Source organism: Podarcis bocagei, assembly GCF_964188305.1.
Source record: "Podarcis bocagei genome assembly, chromosome: 13".
In the NCBI taxonomy this organism is placed as follows: domain Eukaryota; kingdom Metazoa; phylum Chordata; class Lepidosauria; order Squamata; family Lacertidae; genus Podarcis; species Podarcis bocagei.
Window position 1 is genome coordinate 51573060 of NC_138138.1, and position 20531 is coordinate 51593590.

General features: G+C 47.8%; 1 protein-coding gene across 1 annotated transcript in view; it reads left to right on the forward strand.

Moving 5' to 3' along the window:
• CPNE6 (copine 6) overlaps nt 1–19864 on the forward strand; it is a 34313-nt gene extending 14449 nt beyond the window's left edge. The window contains exons 5-17 of the mRNA XM_081167897.1: nt 1466–1540; nt 2700–2783; nt 5690–5779; nt 6896–6994; nt 8361–8447; nt 10036–10095; nt 11741–11874; nt 11950–12004; nt 12114–12165; nt 13157–13290; nt 14034–14267; nt 17873–18046; nt 19528–19864. Coding sequence (XP_081024023.1) covers nt 1466–1540; nt 2700–2783; nt 5690–5779; nt 6896–6994; nt 8361–8447; nt 10036–10095; nt 11741–11874; nt 11950–12004; nt 12114–12165; nt 13157–13290; nt 14034–14267; nt 17873–17995 — 1227 coding nt within the window. The 3' untranslated portion in view covers nt 17996–18046; nt 19528–19864. The remainder of the gene's footprint in view (nt 1–1465; nt 1541–2699; nt 2784–5689; nt 5780–6895; nt 6995–8360; nt 8448–10035; nt 10096–11740; nt 11875–11949; nt 12005–12113; nt 12166–13156; nt 13291–14033; nt 14268–17872; nt 18047–19527) is intronic.
• Nucleotides 19865–20531: the final 667 nt, after the last annotated feature.

A 20531-nucleotide genomic window follows, 5' to 3' on the forward strand; every position in this document is an offset into this window, starting at 1 on the left:
TCTCTCCCCTCAGGAGGCCCAGGGAGCTAAACGTCCTTGTTCCAGCGCACCGGGAGGGTTGCGCTTCCTACTGTGGGTCTGGCCAGCACATCTGCAGTCGCCAGGCAGAACATTTGCATCGCCTCTCGTCCCCTCAGACACCAGCTTCACCGGTGCAAATCCCCCCAGTTTATCTATTGCACATTATATTTTAATGTTTCGATGGGTTTTCTTTACTGCGTATTTTAATTATGGGTGTCCCAGGCGTAGTCAGAGGGACGCAGGTGGTGCTGTGGGTTAAACCACAGAGCCTAGGACTTGCTGATCAGAAGGTCGGTGGTTCGAATACCTGAGACAGGGTGAGCTCCCGTTGCTCGGTCCCTGCTCCTGCCAACATAGCAGTTCGAAAGCACGTCAAGTGCAAGTAGATAAAGAGGTACCACTCTGGCGGGAAGGTAAACGGCGTTTCTGTGCGCTGTTCTGGTTCGCCAGAAGCGGCTTAGTCCTGCTGGCCACATGACCCGGAAGCTGTACGCCGGCTCCCTCGGCCAATAAAGCGAGATGAGCACTGCAACCCCAGAGTCGGCCACGACTGGACCTAATGGTCAGGGGTGGGCGTAGTCAGGGGGCAGGAGGGCAGCTGGCCCCCTAGATCAAGTAAGTAAATAAAAACACTCAACTAAAAGTAGAAATTGCAGAAAGATTTTGACAGATTCTTCAGAGCGCTTGAGAGCAAAAGAAAGTGATTTAAAAGAACTGTTGTTGAGACATTTCGTTCCAAATCTGCTAGATGGAGCTGGACAGAGGATAATGACAGGGGGGTGTCCTGCCTCCCCACAACATAAAATAAATCCTGGGCGTTGAATGCTTGTCAGATTGGTTTTTAAACTGTTCACCTGTCTTGGCATTAAGTGGCGTGCACATTAATTCAGCTGTCGTTTGTCAATATGGGCAGGAATGGAATATAGGAATATAAATGAGTTGGGTGACTCTGGTGCCTTGAAGTCCGAAGGAGTTTTTGCCCTGGCTGCCTGGCCATAACTTCAATTTCCACCCACCTCTGCAGTTTGGCTTACTTACACGAGGCTTCTGGAATCACCTGCTCTGATTTCCAGAGCCAAGCTAGCCTGCTCATGGTGTGCTTGTTTGTTTTGCATTACGCTGATAGCCTGCCTTTCCCCAAGGAGATCATGGCTCCGCCCCCTCATTTCCCTCCTTTACAACACCCCTGCAAGGTGGGTTAGCTGAGAGATAATGACCGATTAAAGGTCAGTCGCTGAGTTCTGAACATGGGTATACGGCGACTCTCCTATATTTAAGCACAGTCTATGGGGAGGGGGAACAGGGCAAGTGCCAGGGGTTTTTTTTGGGGGGGGGGCATTTGGCACGCTGCAAGTTTGTTTTATGGTAGTCAGAAGGCCTGTGTTCAAGAAAACAGAATGAAGGCTTTGAGATGTTTATCCACCTGGGACTTGTATCGCCGCAGATTGAAGCAGAGGAGGTCTCCAGAACCAACGAGTTTGTGCAACTGGAATTTCATGGGCAGGAGCTAGACGACAAGGTAGGTAAAAAGCAAAGTGCCAGCCTTGCAGGGGGGGAAAAGTGGTTTTTCGAGTTCCACAGAACTCTTCTTCGCTTTGAGGAATGTATTCAGTGGTCTGTGTTTGCCTGAGCTTGAGTCTGGACTAAAGATTCTGAGCTCCCGTGTTCTGATTGGATACATGACGTCCAATCGCAGAACATTTCAGGATTTGGGCCTCTGCCATTGGCCCTTCAACTTGTGATTGTTATGATTCGCAGTGTGGAAGTTTAGACAGCCAGTCCCGTTGGGAGTGGGAGTGGCCCAGGTTTTCAGGAATGTATATAGGCAGTTGCTTTGCCTCTGTTTCCCAGTATGTAGTTCAATAAAGGTTCTTGCTGTTATCACTGTGTCTTGCCTCGTGGGAACCCGCCTAGACTTCACTGGCGACGAGGATGGGATGCTAGGCTAGGTATGCAGCCCTGGCTAGCTTCCACAAGCTGAAATCACCGCTGAGCTGAAATGGCTGACTGGAGCTATAAGGCAGATCACACAGAGCAGAGCTCTGTGGAACCCAAAAACTGGTGACATTTTTGAGATGTTTGGGGTTGGTCCAATAGACAGGATTATCTCATCAATCATACATTTCTAGATATGGAAGTGGAGAAAGGGGGAGATTTGGTCGTCTGTTAGGTATATTTGCATAAAGTCACACTAAAATCCTGATGAATGTTCGCGAGGACACTTTTTAAAAAATCACAAACTGAACTGATGTGTTTACTGATTTAAATAAGCATAAAGGATATTGCCTGCCGCCCTTGATGTATGCTAGACCATGGATCTTTTGAGCTAATTCTTGAAACTGTAAAGAAAACATAAAGGAGAAAGAAATAGTTAAGATTATCAGTATGCCTCGTTACTGAGCTGTCTTAAGCTGGTTATGTTAATGACTCAGCCTCTATATCCGCTTTCCTTCATTTCATTTTTCGTTTGTACTTTCAAAAAAAATTTTTAATAAAGACTTCAAAAAGAAAGAAAGAAAGCTGATGTGGAAATCTGGAGAAATGAATGTAAGACTGGGAAAATGAGAAGCTGATAGAAACAGAAATTGACTGATTAAGCCCCCCATCCCTAGCCGAACCTCAGCTCTGCCCTGCCCCATAGCATTCAGACAACTGAACCCTCTCCCTGATCCTTGTAGGATTTCTTCAGCAAATCCGATCCTTTCCTGGAGATCTATAAGGTCAACAGCAACGAGAAAGAACACCTGGTCTGGAGGACAGAGGTGAGCTATTATGGGCTGCATGGCGTGCTTAGCGGCAGAGGACTAAGGGGGAGTTTTAGGAACTGGCTGCTTTTAATGAGGGGGCTGGTTCTGTGCTGTATATGCAGTTTTAATTCTATTAATGCTTAATCATTTTTTAATCCCCCCCCATATCTTTAGCTGTTCTTGTTTTATCTTTAAGCTGCCTTGAGTTCCTGTCAGGGGAAAAGGCACGGGGTGTGTGTGTTTATATATATAGGGACGCGGGTGGTGCTATAGTCTAAGCCACTGAACCTCTTGGGCTTGCCGATCTGAAGGCTGGCAGTTCGAATCCCCACGACAGGGTGAGCTCCCATTGCTCTGCCCCAGCTCCTGCCAGCCTAGCAGTTCGAAAGCATGCCAGTGCAAGTAGATAAATAGGTACCACTGTGGCGGGAAGGTAAACGGCGTTTCCATGCACTCTGGCACTCATCAAGGTCCTCCATGCACCAGTAGCAGTTTAGTCCTGCTGGCTACATGACCCGGAAAACTGTCTGTGGACAAATGCTGGACCCCTCGGTCTGAAAGTGAGATGAGCGCCACAAACCCATAGTCGCCTTTGACTGGACTTAACCGTCCAGGGGTCCTTTACCTTTACCGTGTGTGTGTGTGTGTGTGTGTGTGTGTGTGTGTGTGTGTGTGTGTGTGTGTATTTCAAGAAGTAGAAATCTGAACACAAAGAAGTTGTTGAGCTTCGTTTTTTTAATAACTCCCCAAAAGGCACTTCCTGGTTCTGTTGGCAAAAAACCCGATATATTTGAACCAACCCCCCCCCCCAATTCCACCACTTGAATCCTGGACAATCCAAAAATATCTGGATGTATGTCAACTCTATAATACTGCAATCATCATCTTCCGATTCATCCATGGGCTGGGAAGATGAAATTGCACATGATAATAATAATAATAATAATAATAATAATAATAATAATAATAATAATAAATTTTATTTATATCCCGCCCTCCCCAGCCGAAGCCGGGCTCAGGGCAGCTAACAACAATAAAACAGTACAAAAGTACAGCACAAACAACACTCTAAAATCATTCATTATAAAATTAATTAATTCAAGCCACTGGCATCCATTGGGCCAGAGCTCCGTGAAGATTGCTGAGGGAGGGAGGTGGAGAAGGATGACTCGAAGGCAGGGTGTGTGTGATAGGCCCATGAGGAGGAGATGCTTTCAGGCAGCGGGAAAAGATGTTTGGATGTTTGGGTGGTCAAACCATTGAAGGCTAATGAATCCATATTAACCAGTTGCGTTGGCATAAACAGAATCTTTGCCAAAGACGGCAGCTGCCAGACAACCTCTGAATCACAATTTATGTTCCCATCCAATCTGCCGTGGAGACACAGCCACTGAGCTGATCCACACATAGCTTTGCCTCCTTCCCCTTTTAAGTATAGGAATATATAAGATTAGGGACATAGGAAGTTGCCCCACCCTAAACCAGACCCTTTTGGTCCATCTAGTTCAGTGTAGTTTACCCTGACTGATAGCAGCCTTCTTAAGTAAGTTGGCAAACATTTGCAAAACAATAGCAGCAGCAGCAACACGGCTAAGGTTGTTGTTACTGGTGGTGCTGGTTCACCGTATTTTTTGCTCTATAAGACTCACTTTTCCCCTCCTAAAAAGTAAGGGGAAATGTGTGTGCGTCTTATGGAGCGAATTCAGGCTGCGCAGCTATCCCAGAAGCCAGAACAGCAAGAGGGATTGCTGCTTTCACTGCGCAGCAATCCCTCCTGCTGTTCTGGCTTCTGAGATTCAGAATATTTTTTTTCTTGTTTTCCTCCTCCAAAAACTAGGCGCGTCTTGTGGTCTGGTGCGTCTTAAAGAGCGGGAAATATGGTATATTATCTCAGTTTGTTCCACGGTTTCCCCACAAGGATTTTCACCCAAGCATTTATTTTCTTTTACTTAACAAAATCCATGTGCCTCTTGATTGTACACAAACCTCTTAAGCAGTTTACAAGAAATATTAAAGGTTTCGATCAAAAACAGTTAACAGCACATAGAGAGATAATTTAAAATGAGCAGCAAACGGTGTTTTAATTTTAATTTTTTTTAATGCTGCAAACAGCTCTGAGATCTACGGGTAAAGGGCAGTATACAAAATAAATGAACAACCAAAAGGGATTGAAACTTAACATCTATGTGTCTGGTTAGGCTTGCCTAGGCAAAAATGTTTCTAAAAAATACAGTTAAGGCTCCTGCTTGATATCAAAAAGCATTGCGTTCCATGGTGCTCATTCCAGCACACGCAAAGGTTGATTTCTTGCAACTGCAGAACAAGCACCTTATTTACTCGAGTCTAAGGCGCCATTGCATCTAATGCACGTCTCAATTTTCAGAACCTTGAAACCAAAAAAGTATTTGCTGGCGAACGCAAATGTGGCATCGAATCTAATGTACACCTTAATTTATGCATTGCAATTTGGCCAAAAAAAAAAAAGGTGTGCATTACATTTGAGTAAATAAATATGGTATTTGGGGGGCTCGTAATAGTGCCAGTTTTGCAGATACGGTGTACAACAATAAGAACTAGAAGCAATTTGGTACGCTCAAAATGTTCATGACAATCACTCAGCAAGATGAGAAGGCGGCAGATCCAGTGCTTAAACAAGCTGCTTCATGTAAGATAAGAGTCTCAAGGTCCAAACCAAAACATCCTGGCAAGGCTAGCTCGACAGAACTCTCTGTGAAGGGTATCCTGGAATTTCGGTGCAGCCACCAACAAGTCCCCGTCGCTTTATGCTGGCCTGGACAGGAGAGTAGAGATCCATTTTGGGGAGAGGAAGTTGTGCAATGTGGGTGACAGGAGGGCGGGAACATCTTTGGTTTCAGTTTGTGGATCTATTTTTGTGCATTTCCCTTCCCATCATGCACCAGGTGGTGAAGAACAACCTGAGTCCCCGATGGCAACCTTTCCGTGTCTCCCTGCAGTCCCTGTGCAGCTGCGATCCGGGGAAAAGCATCCGGGTGAGTCAAAGGGGTGGGGGCGGGGGTTAGGGCAGGGGGTCAAGGACCTACGGGGAAAGAGGGGCACATTGGGACCCAGACACCCAGGGTAAAACTAATGTTATTTTTATTTTTATTACATATATATAGGGATGTAATAGGGGTGGCATATTTCAAAAAGTAAAATTCCTGACACCTGTTGAGCTTTTTTTGGGAAACCATGCATTTGGGTTTCCCCTGACATTTTGCCAATTCCTCCAGTTTTATGCCCGAAAACCAGGACTTGTCAGGAGTTTTCCTGATTTATGGCAAGCCTAGGCTATAAGGTGGCATGGCGTTGTATACCACCCTGGGATATTTTGATGAAGTGAAGCATATAAATTTAATAAATAATAATAAGTTGTTATAATAATAATAAATAATGGCCCGACTTTCTCTGTGTGTGCATGTTTCTGTGTGTCGCATTCATGATTTCAGGTGTTGGGACAGGTATAAATAAAATTCTTCTTCCTCTTCTTCTTCTTCTTCTTCTTCTTCTTCTTCTTCTTCTTCCATCTTAAGCACACTTCCCCAGGGGATTAGAACCCGTTGCACTTAAGTCCATATGCTTAGGAACGTTTGCATAAACTTGGCTGAGCAAAGAGCATTCAATTAAAATTGAAATTTAATTAACATGTTCGCATTCTGTCAGTACAGTGGTACCTCGGCTTAAGAACTTAATTCGTTCCGGAGGTCCGTTCTTAACCTGAAACTGTTCTTAACCTGAAGCACCACTTTAGCTAATGGGGCCTCCCGCTGCCGCCACACGATTTCTGTTCTCATCCTGAAGCAAAGTTCTTAACCTGAGGTACTATTTCTGGGTTAGCAGAGTCTGTAACCTGAAGCGTCTGTAACCCGAGGTACAACTGTATTGCGGAAACCTTTTCTTCTGGGATTAGAAGCCACAGGCAATTAGAACAGACAATTTCAATCATTCTGGGTCTCACATCGGGATTTCCCACAATACTGATGGGACTTGAACTTGTTTGTTGCATTTTTTAATTTTTTAATTTTTTTGTGGGGGCAGACAAACCCCAGGAGCAGGTATCCCCAGGCCTGGTTCCTATTCTCATCCTCTCACCTGCTTTCTCCTCCTAGTGCATCATCTATGACCACGACTCCAGCGGAAAGCATGACTACATCGGCGAGTTCAGCACCACTTTCCAGGAGATGCTTCAGGCTTCCTCAGGGGATGAGGTAGTTTGAATGGTCAGCCGGGATGCCCAGGGGTGTGGGGCAGCGAGGAAAGCGGAGAAGAACGAGGACAGGCAGGCCTTGCGTAAAAACGGAATTCAGTGACGGCCCCTTAGTTATGGGAGGGGCGTGTCCTGTGTGAGAGGGAGGCCACGCCCACTTTGGGGCACGCCCACTGCTGATATGCGGCAGGTGAGCTGTGGCTGAATGGGTCCCCCTCCCAAGAAGGCCAGCCAACTCTGGATTTCATCCTTGTAGTCTAACACCTGTACTGGCGAATGCCAGAATCCAGGAATCTTTGTCTGCAGGAATCTTCCCAGTCCTTTTCTTCTTGCCCCCAATAATCCTGGAAAGGGTGCATTTTTGCGGGGAGGGAATGATGCAAAGGGACGCAACAGAGGTTGATCAAAACTGTGGTTCGGAGGAAAGAGACTGTTTGGCACGTACCGTATGTGCCCAAACACCTGCCTTCTATATAGCTGGGATAAAATGTAAAGGTAAAGGGACCGCTGACCATTAGGTCCAGTCGCAGACGACTCTGAGGTTGTGGCGCTCATCTCGCTTTATTGGCTGAGGTAGCCGGCGTACAGCTTCCGGGTCATGTGGCCAGCACGACTGAGCCACTTCTGGCGAACCAGAGCAGCGCACGGAAACGCCATTTACCTTCCCGCTGGAGTGGTACCTATTTATCTACTTGCACTTTGACGTGCTTTTGAAGCGCTAGGTTGGCAGGAGCAGAGACTGAGCAACGGGAGCTCACCCCGTCGCGGGGATTCGAACTGCCGACCTTCTGCCCCGCTCTGGCCCAGGTGCCCGGTTTGGGAGTTTGCCGGAAGCATCTGTTCCCTCCTTTGGCACAATGGGTCAATGTGTCTGGCTGTTAACCAGAAGGCTGGTGGTTCGAGCCCACCCGGGAATGGCTGTGGGCAGGATTCATGCATTATTCTACATTATTCTACATTTGATTGGGAGCCGCCCAGAGTGGCTGGGGAGACTCAGCCAGATGGGCGGGGTATAAATAAAAAATTATTATTGTTGTTATTATTATTATTATATTCTGCCTGCTTCGCCAGCTCGAGGAGCAGAGCAGTGGCCTCTGTGAGCCCCTGGACGGATCCAGCAAAGCTCTCCTTTGACTCTGGTGGTCTTGTGTAATAATAATAATAATAATAATAATAATAATAATAATTAATAATAATTTATTATTTATACCCCACCCATCTGGCTGGGTTTCCCCGGCCACTCTGGGCTGCTTCCAACAAAGTATTAAAATACAGTAGTCTGTTAAACATTCAAAGCTTCCCTAAAGAGGGCTGCCTTCAGATGTCACGCGGTGCTCAGATAGCCCTGTCTCCTTCTCTCCCGGCAGGTGAAATGGGAATGTATTAACCATAAATATCAAGAAAAGAAAAAGCACTACAAGAACTCCGGGTATATCGTCCTCGCTCAGTGCAAGGTAAGTCGGCAGTCCGGAGGTCGTCATGATCGTGTCGCACAGACAATCTAGGCGTCTGTCTGTCCCCAGAGACAATGGAGTGCGCCTCTGGGGGTGAAGTCAAGCTGCTGTGTTGCAACACCAAAGTGACCTCCTCGGGGCGGAAGCCTGGTCAGTGTGTCTGGAGGTCCCAGGCTGCAGCCTGGCTGATGTGGTCCAAAAGAAAGCAGAGCAAGATGTTTGGTACCAGCTTGGCTGCAGGCAGTGGCGTAGCGTGGGTTGTCAGCACCCGGGGCAAGGCAAGTAATTTGCGCCCCCTAACCCATGGATTTGCGCCCCCAACCCGTGGATTTGCGCCCCTAACCCTAACCCCCAGATGTTGCGCCCGGTGCGGCCGGCCCCCCTGCACCCCCCACGCTACGCCACTGGCTGCAGGAGTTGCCGGAAGGAGGCGTACAAGGCGCCATCCAACCCCCTTAGGGACTCCATTCCGGATCTGAGTAGGGTTAACTCCTTAGCCCTTTCATCCATAGATATCCCACAAGACAGTGGAGGTTTCGGATCAGAGTTTTCCTTCTCCTAGATGAGCTCCCTTTCCAGGTGGGCGGCTGCCATCTGTCCCTCACTTTCTTCTACAAGACATGAAGAAACCACCGTTTTTTTTTAAAAAAATTATTTAATCATTTTTTCAATACAAACAACCACCACAAAAAACACATACAACAAAAACCACAAGAACACTAATAACACAATTTAACATAGAAACCACCTTCTTGACCATGGGTAGGCAAACTAAGGCCCGGGGGCTGGATCCAGCCCAATCGCCTTCTCAATCCGGCCTGCGGACGGTCTGGGAATCAGCGTGTTTTTACATGAGTAGAATGTGTCCTTTTATTTAAATGTATCTCTGGGTTATTTGTGGGGCATAGGAATTTGTTCATTCCCCCCCAAAAAATATAGTCCAGCCCGCCCCCCAAGGTCTGAGGGACAGTGGACTGGCCCCCTGCTGAAAAAGTTTGCTAACCCCTGTTCTTGACCGTCGGACCCACTCTTGGTCGCCTCCACTCAACCAATTTTTGCACGCAGAAGATGTGGTCTAGGGAATATTGAGCATTCGAAAACAACCCCCCCAAAACCAGGCAATTGCCTTTGAAGTTCTTAAGCTGGGAAGTGCTTAATTAGTGCAAAGCGATTAAAGCCTTTGGTGATGCTTTTGAGAACCTCAGTGATTGCAAACCTTGCTCTCTTCCTAAAACTATTTTCAGGAACAGATCAGTCAAGTTGCTGGTTATTGTTTGGGTAGGCGGCTGCTGGAGCCTCAATGCAGAACCGGGGATTGCTTCATCCGGCAGGGCAAGGGAGCTGGACCTTTGGGGTTCCATCACTCCCATCTAAAGAATATATTTTTCAGAAGATGCCTGAAAGAAGGCAAGGATAGTTTCTGCAAAACTTCTACTGGCAGGGAGTTCCACAGGGCGGGATCTGCCACACTGAGTCCCTAGGGAAGGCTGACCAAACCTCAGGGGTGTGAGTGGGGAGCCACCAGAAATGAGGCTGGGGGAATTTGAAAATGGCTGTCAGTATTCCTTTCCCCCTTTTACCTTTGCAGATGGAGAAAGTTCACACCTTCCTGGATTACATCATGGGTGGTTTACAAATTTCCTTCACGGTAAGAAAAAGAGAATTATGACTTTGGTAATATTATTGTTTATGAAAAGTATTCTTATTTCTTTTCTCTTTTTTTAGTTTGCATTTTGGAAAACATGTATATTGTTGTTGTTGTTGTTTAGTCGTGTCCGCCTCTTTGTGACCCCCTGGACCAGAGCACGCCAGGCCCTCCTGTCTTCCACTGCCTCCCGCAGTTTGGTCAGATTCATATTTGTAGCTTCGAGAACACTGTCCCGCCATCTCGTCCTCTGTCGTCCCCTTCTCCTTGTGCCCTCAGTCTTTCCCAGCATCAGGGTCTTTTCCAGGGAGTCTTCTCTTCTCATGAGGAGGCCAAAGTCTTGGAGCCTCAGCTTCAGGATCTGTCCTTCCAGGGAGCACTCAGGGCTGATTTCCTTAAGAATGGAGAGGTTTGATCTTCTTGCAGTCCATGGGACTCTCCAGAGTCTCCTCCAGCACCAGAATTCAAAAGCATCAATTCTTCGGCGATCAGCCTTCTTTATGGTCCAGCTCTCACTTCCAGACATCACTACTGGGAAAACCAGAGCTTGAACTATACGGACCTTTGTTGGCAAGGTGATGTCTCTGCTTTTTAAGATGCTGTCTTTTATTTTTAACACTATAATCACATGTATATAAATGTGTTTATAGTGTTAAAAAAAAGAAAAGAAAAAGATAATAAGATGGGCAGAAGACCTCAGGAGGGCCAAGAGGGGGAGGACACCTCAGGGTGAATGAATGAATGAATTTATTAATACGGTCACAGACCAGCATCAACACACACAATATCACAGATCATTAAAAAAAAATAATCAGAAATACAGAGGACAATTTGAATATAACAAGGATTTAAATATAAAAAATTAAAATTAATTATTAGCGTGCCCCCTATAATTAACATTTAGGGGTTTGGTCATTATGGGATACCACTTGCTTCCTGCGATTAATTGCAGACGCACAGAATTTGGCTACATTTAATGTAGTCTTGGGATTCTTGTTCTCTAGCAGTAGTTTTAAACTATGGTGTTCCGATTCTTTCCTGGACTTTTGCAAAACAGGTGTAATAAAAGTCAAACGTATATCCTCATAAAGACGACAACGTAATAGTACATGTGAAGCAGTTTCAACTTCCATCGAGCCACAAGAGCAGACCCGTGCTGTATATGGTTTACCCTCAAATCTGCCCTGAAGTAAGGCAGAAGGGAGAACGTTGAATCTGGCGAGGGTAAAAGACCGTCTGTATTTGGGTACCTGAAGACCTGACAGATAGTTAGCTGGAGAGAAACCTCTCCCATGGTCACCTCAGGGTGTCCTTACCTTGGTGTAAGGCGCGTTCCTTCACAAGTTACATTCAATGAGTGTGCAGTGTGTGTATCCTGGTGCACAATGTTCACCAGAGCGCAGGGTCTGTGTGTCCGTTTGCACGGCAGCCGAGCTGCACAAATCGACAACGTTGCACTCTTTGCACTTCTCCTGATTTTGGGGCGCTGTTCTCTGATCAAGTAACATGAGGGGAAGTGCAGGTTAAGGAGCGGCCGTCTCAAACCTCCCCCGGCGAGCTCGTTGGCAAAACGGGGGTGCGACCCCGGATTTTGTCAAGAGGACACTGTAACCCCGGTGCCCCCCGCTCTGCTTTCTCGCTCGCCCAGGTGGCCATCGACTTCACAGCCTCCAACGGAGACCCGCGCAGCGAACACTCCCTGCACTTCATCAACCCCAAGGAGCCCAACGAATACCTGAAGACCTTATCCTCTGTGGGCGAGATCTGCCAGGACTATGACAGGTACCGTTTGCGCTCTGCACGCGGGCAGGAAGGCGTGCCACTCGTTCCTCAGTGACCCAGATTTTTCTCTTCCAGCGACAAGCAGTTCCCGGCGTTTGGCTTCGGCGCACGGATTCCTCCAGACTTTGAGGTAAACCCCGGGGGATTCTGGGATCAGATTAGACGGGGCTGGCGGTGAGTCATTCATCTTCTTCTGTTCTTGCTCGTTGACCTTTTTCTCCTTCTTTGTCTTTTCCTAGGTGTCTCACGATTTCGCCATCAACTTTGAGCCGGACAACCCGGAATGTGAAAGTACGAAGCTCAGATGCGTTTTGGAAAGGCAGATGATCTATAGCCTTTCTCAACAGGGGGATATATTAGGGCAGAGGTTGAGATTGAAAACCGTGGGGCTTTTGAGGGATCGGGGTGTGTGAAGGAATGGATTGACACTGGAGAGGAAGAAAGCTCTAGAGGCCTTAAGAAATAAAACAGGGATGTTCCCAGGTCCTTTGTGGGGAGTCTTTTAAACATAGCATGTGTACGGAGCCTCTGTTGCAAAGACTTGGGCGAGGATAGGCCATCCTTTTCCAACCTGATGCCCGCCCATGATCTGACATGGTTGCCCCAGCCACTGTGGGCGGCTTCCAACGTATATAAAAAACATAATTAAACATTAAAAGAAATTTCCCTCTACAGAGCTGCCTTCAGATGTCTTCTAAAGGTTGTATAGTTACATATCTCCTTGGCTCGGGGTCAGATAACTGCCTATAATTTTCTCCAGTGAAAATAGGGACGTCATAATGAAAAGCGGGACATTCCGGGATCAGATCAGAAACCAGGACGGCTTCTGTAAATTCAGACTGTCCTTGGAAAATAGGGACACTTGGAGGGCCTGGGACCTGCGCCAAACGCATAATGCGCCTGGTGCCTGGTTAATTTTGAACACTGTTTGGCCACTACAGTGGTACCTCAGGTTACATGCGCTTCAGGTTACAGACTCCGCTAACCCAGAAATAGTGCTTCAGGTTAAGAACTTTGCTTCAGGATGAGAACAGAAATCGGGCTTCAGCAGCAGCAGGAGGCCCCATTAGCTAAAGTGGTGCTCCAGGTTAAGAACAGTTTCAGGTTAAGTACGGACCTCCAGAATGAATTAAGTACTCAGCCCCCAGGTACCACTGTTTGAGAACAGGATTCTGGACTAGGTGGGCATTGACTTGACCCAGCAGGCTGTTCTCACATTCGTAGTATAGAAGCATTTCTGTCACCTGAGCTCCTTCATTTCCTGTCCATTCGTCCCCCACAGGGATCGCCGGCGTGATTGAGGCCTACAAACGCTGCCTGCCCCAGATCCAGCTCTATGGCCCAACCAACGTCGCCCCCATCATCAACAAGGTGGCGGCTCCTGCAGCTGAGGAGGAGAAAACAGGGCTGCCAACGGTACATGAATATGCGCCGGGGGGCGGGGCATTGGTTGCGGGTGGCGCTGTGGTCTAAACCACTGAGCCTCTTGGGCTTGCCGATCGGAAGGTTGGCGGTTCGAATCCCCGCGACAGATTGAGCTCCTGTTGCTCTGTCCCAGCTCCTTCCAACCTAGAAGTTCGAAAGCACGCCAGTGCAAGTAGATAAATAGGTGCCACTGTGGCAGGAAGGTAAACGGCGTTTCCGTGCGCTCTGGTTTCCATCACGGTGTCCCGTTGTGCCAGAGGCGGTTTAGTCATGCTGGCCACATGACCTGGAAAGCTGCCTGTGGACAAATGCCGGCTCCCTCAGCCTGAAAGCGAGATGAGCGCCACAACCCCATAGACACCTTTGACTGGACTTAACCATCCAGGCATACTTTACCTTTACCTTTACAGTGGTACCTCAGGTTACAGACACTTCAGGTTATGGACACTTCAGGTTACAGACTCCGTTAACCCAGAAATAGTACCTCGGGTTAAGAACTTTGCTGCAGGATGAGAACAGAAATTGTGCTCCGGCGGTGCGGCAGCAGCAGGAGGCCCCATTAGCTAAAGTGGTACCTCAGGTTAAGAACAGTTTCAGGTTAATAACAGACCTCCGGAACGAATTAAGTTCTTAACTTGAGGTACCACTGTATTTGGAGCAGAGGGAAGGAGCCCAGGGGAGGCTCTGGCTAAGTTTGGGCCTGGGTCCAACCCGTCGCCTCTCCCTCTCCGCAGAAGTACCGTGTGCTGCTGATTCTGACGGACGGCGTGGTGAGCGACATGCCCGAGGCGTGTGACGCCGTAGTCCGGGCCTCCCGCCTTCCCCTCTCCATCATCATCGTGGGCATTGGCAACGCCGACTTCTCTGACATGCGAGAGCTCAATGGGGACCGCGGGATGCTGGAGTCCGACGAGGGCCGGGCCGTCCGCGACATCGTCCAGTTTGTGCCGCTCCGTGAATTCAAGAAGGTGAGGGAGCCTCCCCAGAGACTTCAGGGCGCAGATATAAAAGGAGGTCCTTCTTTGTGTGGTTAGACTATGGAACTCGCTGCCACAAGAGGCAGTAACGGCCACCAACCTAGATAGCTTTGAAAGAAGCTTTCAGTGACTACTAGCTACTGAGCGCACACCCCCAGCTGCTGGGTGTGGCCCCAGTCCCAGGAACAAAGAAAGGCCTACTGGATCAGGCCAGTGGTCCATCGAGGCCAGCACCCTGTTCTCACAGTGACCAGCAAGACTCTGGGAGGAGGTGCCAATAATAATTCTCTCTCCACCCCTCGGCCCAGGTCGTTTTATTCACAAAAGAACTTTTTACACAGTGTTCGTAAGAACCAATCAGATTTCCTCTGAGCATTTCAAAAAAACCCACGTGGGACAAAGTCAGATCAGAAGAAATTCTTTTAACTACAAAGAAACTATTTCCTACTTGAGCATGCATATGTAGTTTAGAGTAAAAAAAAATAGGAATAAAAGGAGGAATGCATTCAGCAAACCCGGAGGTCATAAAGAAGAGTAAACAGGAGAGGAAGGATGACAGTGTTTACCGTCTCCTTGTGAACTCTCTTCCTGGCCCTTAAGATCTATCTAAAAATTAACAAACTACATCAAAGTAACCTACGATCTTTATGTACTGAGGATGCCCGGTGAAGCAACTGGCCTGTGTTTCAGAATGCTTATACGTGCCTGTCAGGCAGAGGGAAAGAAAATGGACAGTAGAGAAAATGGGCAGAGATGCAGAGGCTTGTGGAAATTGATCAGAAATTATTGTCAATGAATCAAACCCCAGTCAACGCAATGCTTTCATTGCTGCCACAATTTGTTGTTGTTTAGTCATTTAGTCGTGTCCGACTCTTCGTGACCCCATGGACCAGAGCATGCCAGGCACTTCTGTCTTCCACTGCCTCCCGCAGTTTGGTCAAACTCATGCTGGTAGCTTCGAGAACACCATCCAACCATCTTGTCCTCTGCCGTCCCCTTCTCCTTGTGCCCTCCATCTTTCTCATCATCAGGGTCTTTTCCAGGGAGTCTTCTCTTCTCATGAGGTGGCCAAAGTCTTGGAGCCTCAGCTTCACGATCTGTCCTTCCAGTGAGCACTCAGGGCTGATTTCCTTCTGAATGGAGAGGTTTGATCTTCTTGCAGTCCATGGGACTCTCAAGGGTCTCCTCCAGCACCATAATTCAAAAGCATCCATTCTTCGGCGACCAGCCTTCTTTATGGTCCAGCTCTCACTTCCATACATCACTACTGGGAAAACCATAGCTTTCACTATACGGACCTTTGTTGGCAAGGTGATGTCTCTGCTTTTTAAGATGCTGTCTAGGTTTGTCGTTGCTTTTGTCCCAAGAAGCAGGCATCTTTTAATTTCATGGCTGCTGTCACCATCTGCAGTGATCGCTGACACAATGGCTTGCTCCATATTTCATAATTCCTCATAGTAATCCCACCTGATCACTATAAGAGCATAGCCACTGTGGCTAGTAACCCTCTCAGTGTATTTGCCTAATCTTCCTTATAAAGCCATCCTGGCTGGTAGCTGTCGTCGCCTCCTGCGGAAGTGAGTTCCAAAGTTTAATCCTATGCGTTGTATCCTCCAAAATCAGCAGGGTTTGAAGCACCCTTAAAGCCTGCAAAAACAAATCCGCTCTCTGGCGCTGTCCACATCTTGAGTCTCCTGAAGTGTTTCCTTCATCTCCCAGCTAAGCAGGCAGGATCTGCTCAACGGCTAGTAACCACCAGCCATCAAGAGCCATCGAGCAAACGCTTTCCGCTTGCAGACTCTGAAACAGTCAAGAGAGAGAGAGATGGTCATTTTTGCCTTCCCAAATGGGATGCTTGTGACAGCCACTGTCTATTGCTCGGGCTGTGCATGGACCATCTGCTCTCTTTCCCCCCTCCAGCATTCAAACATAGTTTTTGAGCCCCTTTTGTTGGGATGCAGATAGAGGCTAGGAGAGTATATCTATTTAGCCTGGAGAAGGGGAGACTGAGAGGAGATACGATGGCCATCTTCAAATATCTCAAGGGCTTTCACATGGGAAATGGAGCAAGCTTGTTTTCTACTGCTCCAGAGGGTAGTACCAGAAACAATGGATCCAGGTTACAAGAAAAGAGATTGCGAATAAACATCAGGAAGAACTTTCTGAGAGTAAAAGCCATTTGACAGTGGAACAGTCTCCCTCGGGCAGTTGTGGACTCCCATTGGCCTACAACTCCCATGATCCCTAGCTAGCAGGCCCAGTGGTCAGGGATGATGGGAACTGTAGTCTCAAAACATCTGGAGGGCCAAGTTTGAGGAAGCCTGGACTAGACTCTATGATATCTATTAGAGATTTCCCTTCCGTCGTCACGTTTTCAAGTTCCCAGAATCATGGGAGGGTTTCTCAACAGCCTTACCAAAATCAAGATACACTACATTCACAGCATTTCCCTGATCTACCAAATTTGTAATTCCTAACCCCCCCCCCAAAAAAAAAAGAAATCAGAGTGAATCCCTTTGCAGCTTGAAGAGAAGCTTAGACAGGCTAGTCTTTGGCTTTTCAGTTTAACAATCCAGGATGCTTTAAGGCAGGCCGGATTCTCCTGCTATTTCCCCCCTTTCTCCCCCTTAAAACAATAATCGCAGAGAGAACCTTGCAAAAGGAAAAAATGACATTTACTCACTTGAAATATTTGTTGAAGAGTAACAGCTGCAGCAGATTTGCTCAGGCGGCTTAAAATGGTGATTCGGTTACAAAGACATCCTTCGGTCTAGCTTAAGAGGGTGAAACTCGGACCTAGCTGATGTTCCCTCATTTCTGGCTTGTGGGGGGGTGAAGAGACGAAAAAGAGAGGATGAGAGAAAATATTCAGCTATGCCCTCTGCCTGTCAGGGCCCAGTGGGAGTGTCTCTCAATACGATATGATACGATAATCTTTATTATTGTCCCATACAGAACAATGAAATTGAATAAACCTACACCAGACATTAAAAAACCAACAAGCCTGCTATCCCAGCCTGGTTAACCCCCTAAAAACTCTGATACCCCATAATTAAATACAATATACTCCCATAGAGACTACCTTACACTGCGTTTAAAACCAAAATCGCATTTGGACAAAAACTGTTTCTCAGGCGGCTAGTCCTAGTCTTTATAACCTTGTACCTTCTTCCAGAAGGCAGAAGCTGAAAGAGATCATTTCTGGGGTGCGCACTATCCTGCGCCATCTCTGCAGCTTTCTTATGGCATCTGGAAGCATAGATTTGATCCAAGGTGGGAAGAGTGCACCCAATTATTCTCTCCGCAGTCTTTACAACCCTGGACAGCATTGCCTTTTCCCTGACCGTGCAGCTCCCAAAACCACACACGGAGACCATAAGTTAATACACTCTCCACAGGACAGTGGTAAAATGCCATCAATGGGTCCTTTGAGAGATTATTTTTCCGGATTCTCAGAAAATATAACCTCTGCTGTGTTCTCTGTAGCAAATTTGCAGGAAAACTCTGAGCTTCAGCCCCTGTTGTGTGCCCTATCTAGCAAGGCACAGATTGTTGGTTTGACTGCATTTTTAAATATATATTTTTTCCTTGTCTAGGCTCCACCCAACGCTCTGGCCAAATGTGTTCTGGCTGAGGTCCCCAAACAGGTGGTGGAATACTATGGCAGCAAAGGCATCGCCCCGGCAACACAGAGGTCCTCTTCCCCTCTGCCCCAGTGAGACCCACGCGCACCTATCCCCCCATGGGCATGGTCTGTCCAGCACCTTAATGTGAGTTTCCCGAAAGGGGGTGTGCGGGGGCAGGAAGCAGATGGAGATAACGGAGACATGGGAAAGATGGAGATTGATGGGAGAGTGGGAGGGTGTTGACAGGAGGAAGAAGACAGTGGAAGCTTTGATCCACAGATGGGCTGAGAGAAGAGATTCAGTGAAATGACAAAATGGGCCCAAGCACTTGAATTTCAACAAGCTGGGTGTGGGTGTGTGTGTCCTGGGTTCAAATCCCCACTATAGGCAGGAATGCTACCTCGCAGGGTTGTAGTGAGTGGAGAATGAGGCAGTAACTACATGAGCTCATTTATTTTATTTATTACATTTATATTACATTTACATTTATATTATAAGGGATGCGGTTGGCGCTGTGGGTTAAACCACAGAGCCTAGGGTTTGTTGTCAGAAGGTCGGTGGTTTGAATCCCCGCGACGGGGTGAGCTCCCGTTGCTCGGTCCCTGCTCCTGCCCACCTAGCAGTTCTAAAGCACATCAAAGTGCAAGTAGATAAATAGGCACCACTCCGGCGGGAAGATAAACGGCATTTCCGTGTGCTGCTCTGGTTCGCCAGAAGCGGCTTAGTCATGCTGGCCACATGACCCAGAAGCTGTACGCCGGCTCCCTTGGCCAATAAAGTGAGATGAGCAACCCCAGAGATGGCCACGACTGGACCTAATGGTCAGGGGTCCCTTTACCTTTACCTTTACGAAGTCTTCCAAGGATCTGGAGGTATTGCACATGGTTTTTCTCCTCCCCACTTCATCCCACAACAACCCTGTGAGGTAGGTCAGGCTAAAGAGACGGTGACTGGCCCAAGGCCACACCCAGTGAGCGTTGTGGCCATAGCTGTCAACTTTTCCCTTGTGAGGAATCCTATTCGGAATAAGGGAATTTCCCTTAAAAAAGGGAAAACGTTGACAGCTATGATTGTGGCTGTGGAGATTTGAACCCATTACTCGATCCGTTATGCTGCACCGTCTCTCCTTCAAAGAAGGGTGGGAGATAAACTGGATCAATCAAAATCAGAGGGTCTTTGGCAGTGGCAAAATGGCAGGTACGTCCCAAGATGGCTGCCTTTGAATTGGGGACCGCTATCAGTTGGCGGACGACTGGAACGCCAGACGGGAGGCGAGTTCTAGAGATGGGTGGGCTGTTTCGTCACCCCATTTCTACTTGCATACATGATGCCTCTGATGCAAGCAACGTGCCGTCCTGCGGCAATCATGGACGCTGGTGGAAGCGGGGCAGCGTATTTTCCCACAATGCCTCAGAACGAAGCGCTGGGGAGGGGGTACAAAATGGTGTCCGCAGGCAGGAGGGCACCCATGGAAAAGGGGGCCTACTGTATGTCCCCTCCAGCTGAAGACTCCCTGAAACCTGGACCTGCCTCCTGGAAGGGGAGGCTATAACGTGAGGCAGACATGCGCTCACCTGGGCTCACAGATTCTCTCCTTTCTTCCCCTCCCTTTTTTCTCTGCGCAGGTGCCTGTTTCTCTTTCCCCACACCTTTGTCTTCCAGCCCTCGGTCCTGTAGGCGCCCTCCCACCCTCCCCTCTGCCTCTTCTGGTGGGGAAGAGAGAGAATGAGAAAGAAAGAGAGAGAGAGAGAGAGAGAGAGAGAGAGAGAGAGAGAGAGAGAGCGCACTTCGCCTCTGGCCTTGGGCCTCCACCCACGACTCAGGACGGCAGCGGGAACAGCATTCCATCCAGACGTTCTCAGCTGTTCCCCATCTTCCTCCCGCCCCCTCACAGATCCTCACCCCGATAAGCCTGCGACTGTGACTCCCATCTCCTTTAATAAACCAGCTCTCTTGAACACAGCTTGTCTCCCCCCAAAAAACTGGGCTCTCTTCTTTCCCCCTCCTTCTTCTCTCCTCCTCTAATCTCTCACGAAAATCTAGAAAAACGGGAGACGGTCGGCGCCTGTTTTCGCAGCGGTGAACGTTCATATTTTTTTTATTGATTAGAATCATTCGTCGGCTTTCTTTCCTTCTTGCAGAAAGTTAACTCAAAGGCAATTACAGCCAGCAGCTCTCCTTCAGTGGAGATCTTTAAACAGGTCAGGGATTCCTTAGCCGTGATTCCTGCATTGTGACAGGTTCAGCTAATAATAATAATAATAATAATAAATAATAATAAAAATAATATTTATACCCCCGCCCATCTGGCTTGGGTTTCCCCAGCCACTCCAGGCGGCTCTCAACAGAACACTAGAAACAGAATAAAACTTCAAACATTAGATGACCCTCAAGGGTCCCTGATTCTGCAAAATAATGCATGCAACATAAAACGAAAACAGAGTGAAATTTAATTTAGTGGAGAGATTATTGATATTGGCCAGCGAATGTTGGCAATCCCATTTCCTGGCATTTGGCAGGAGCGCATGCCTTTGTTCCGGAGGCAGGCAGTGATGTCAGAGGAGATGTGCTAAGCAAACCATATTGGGATTGGGACCCAGATGGGAGATGGGGGGCTGGGAGGGAGAGA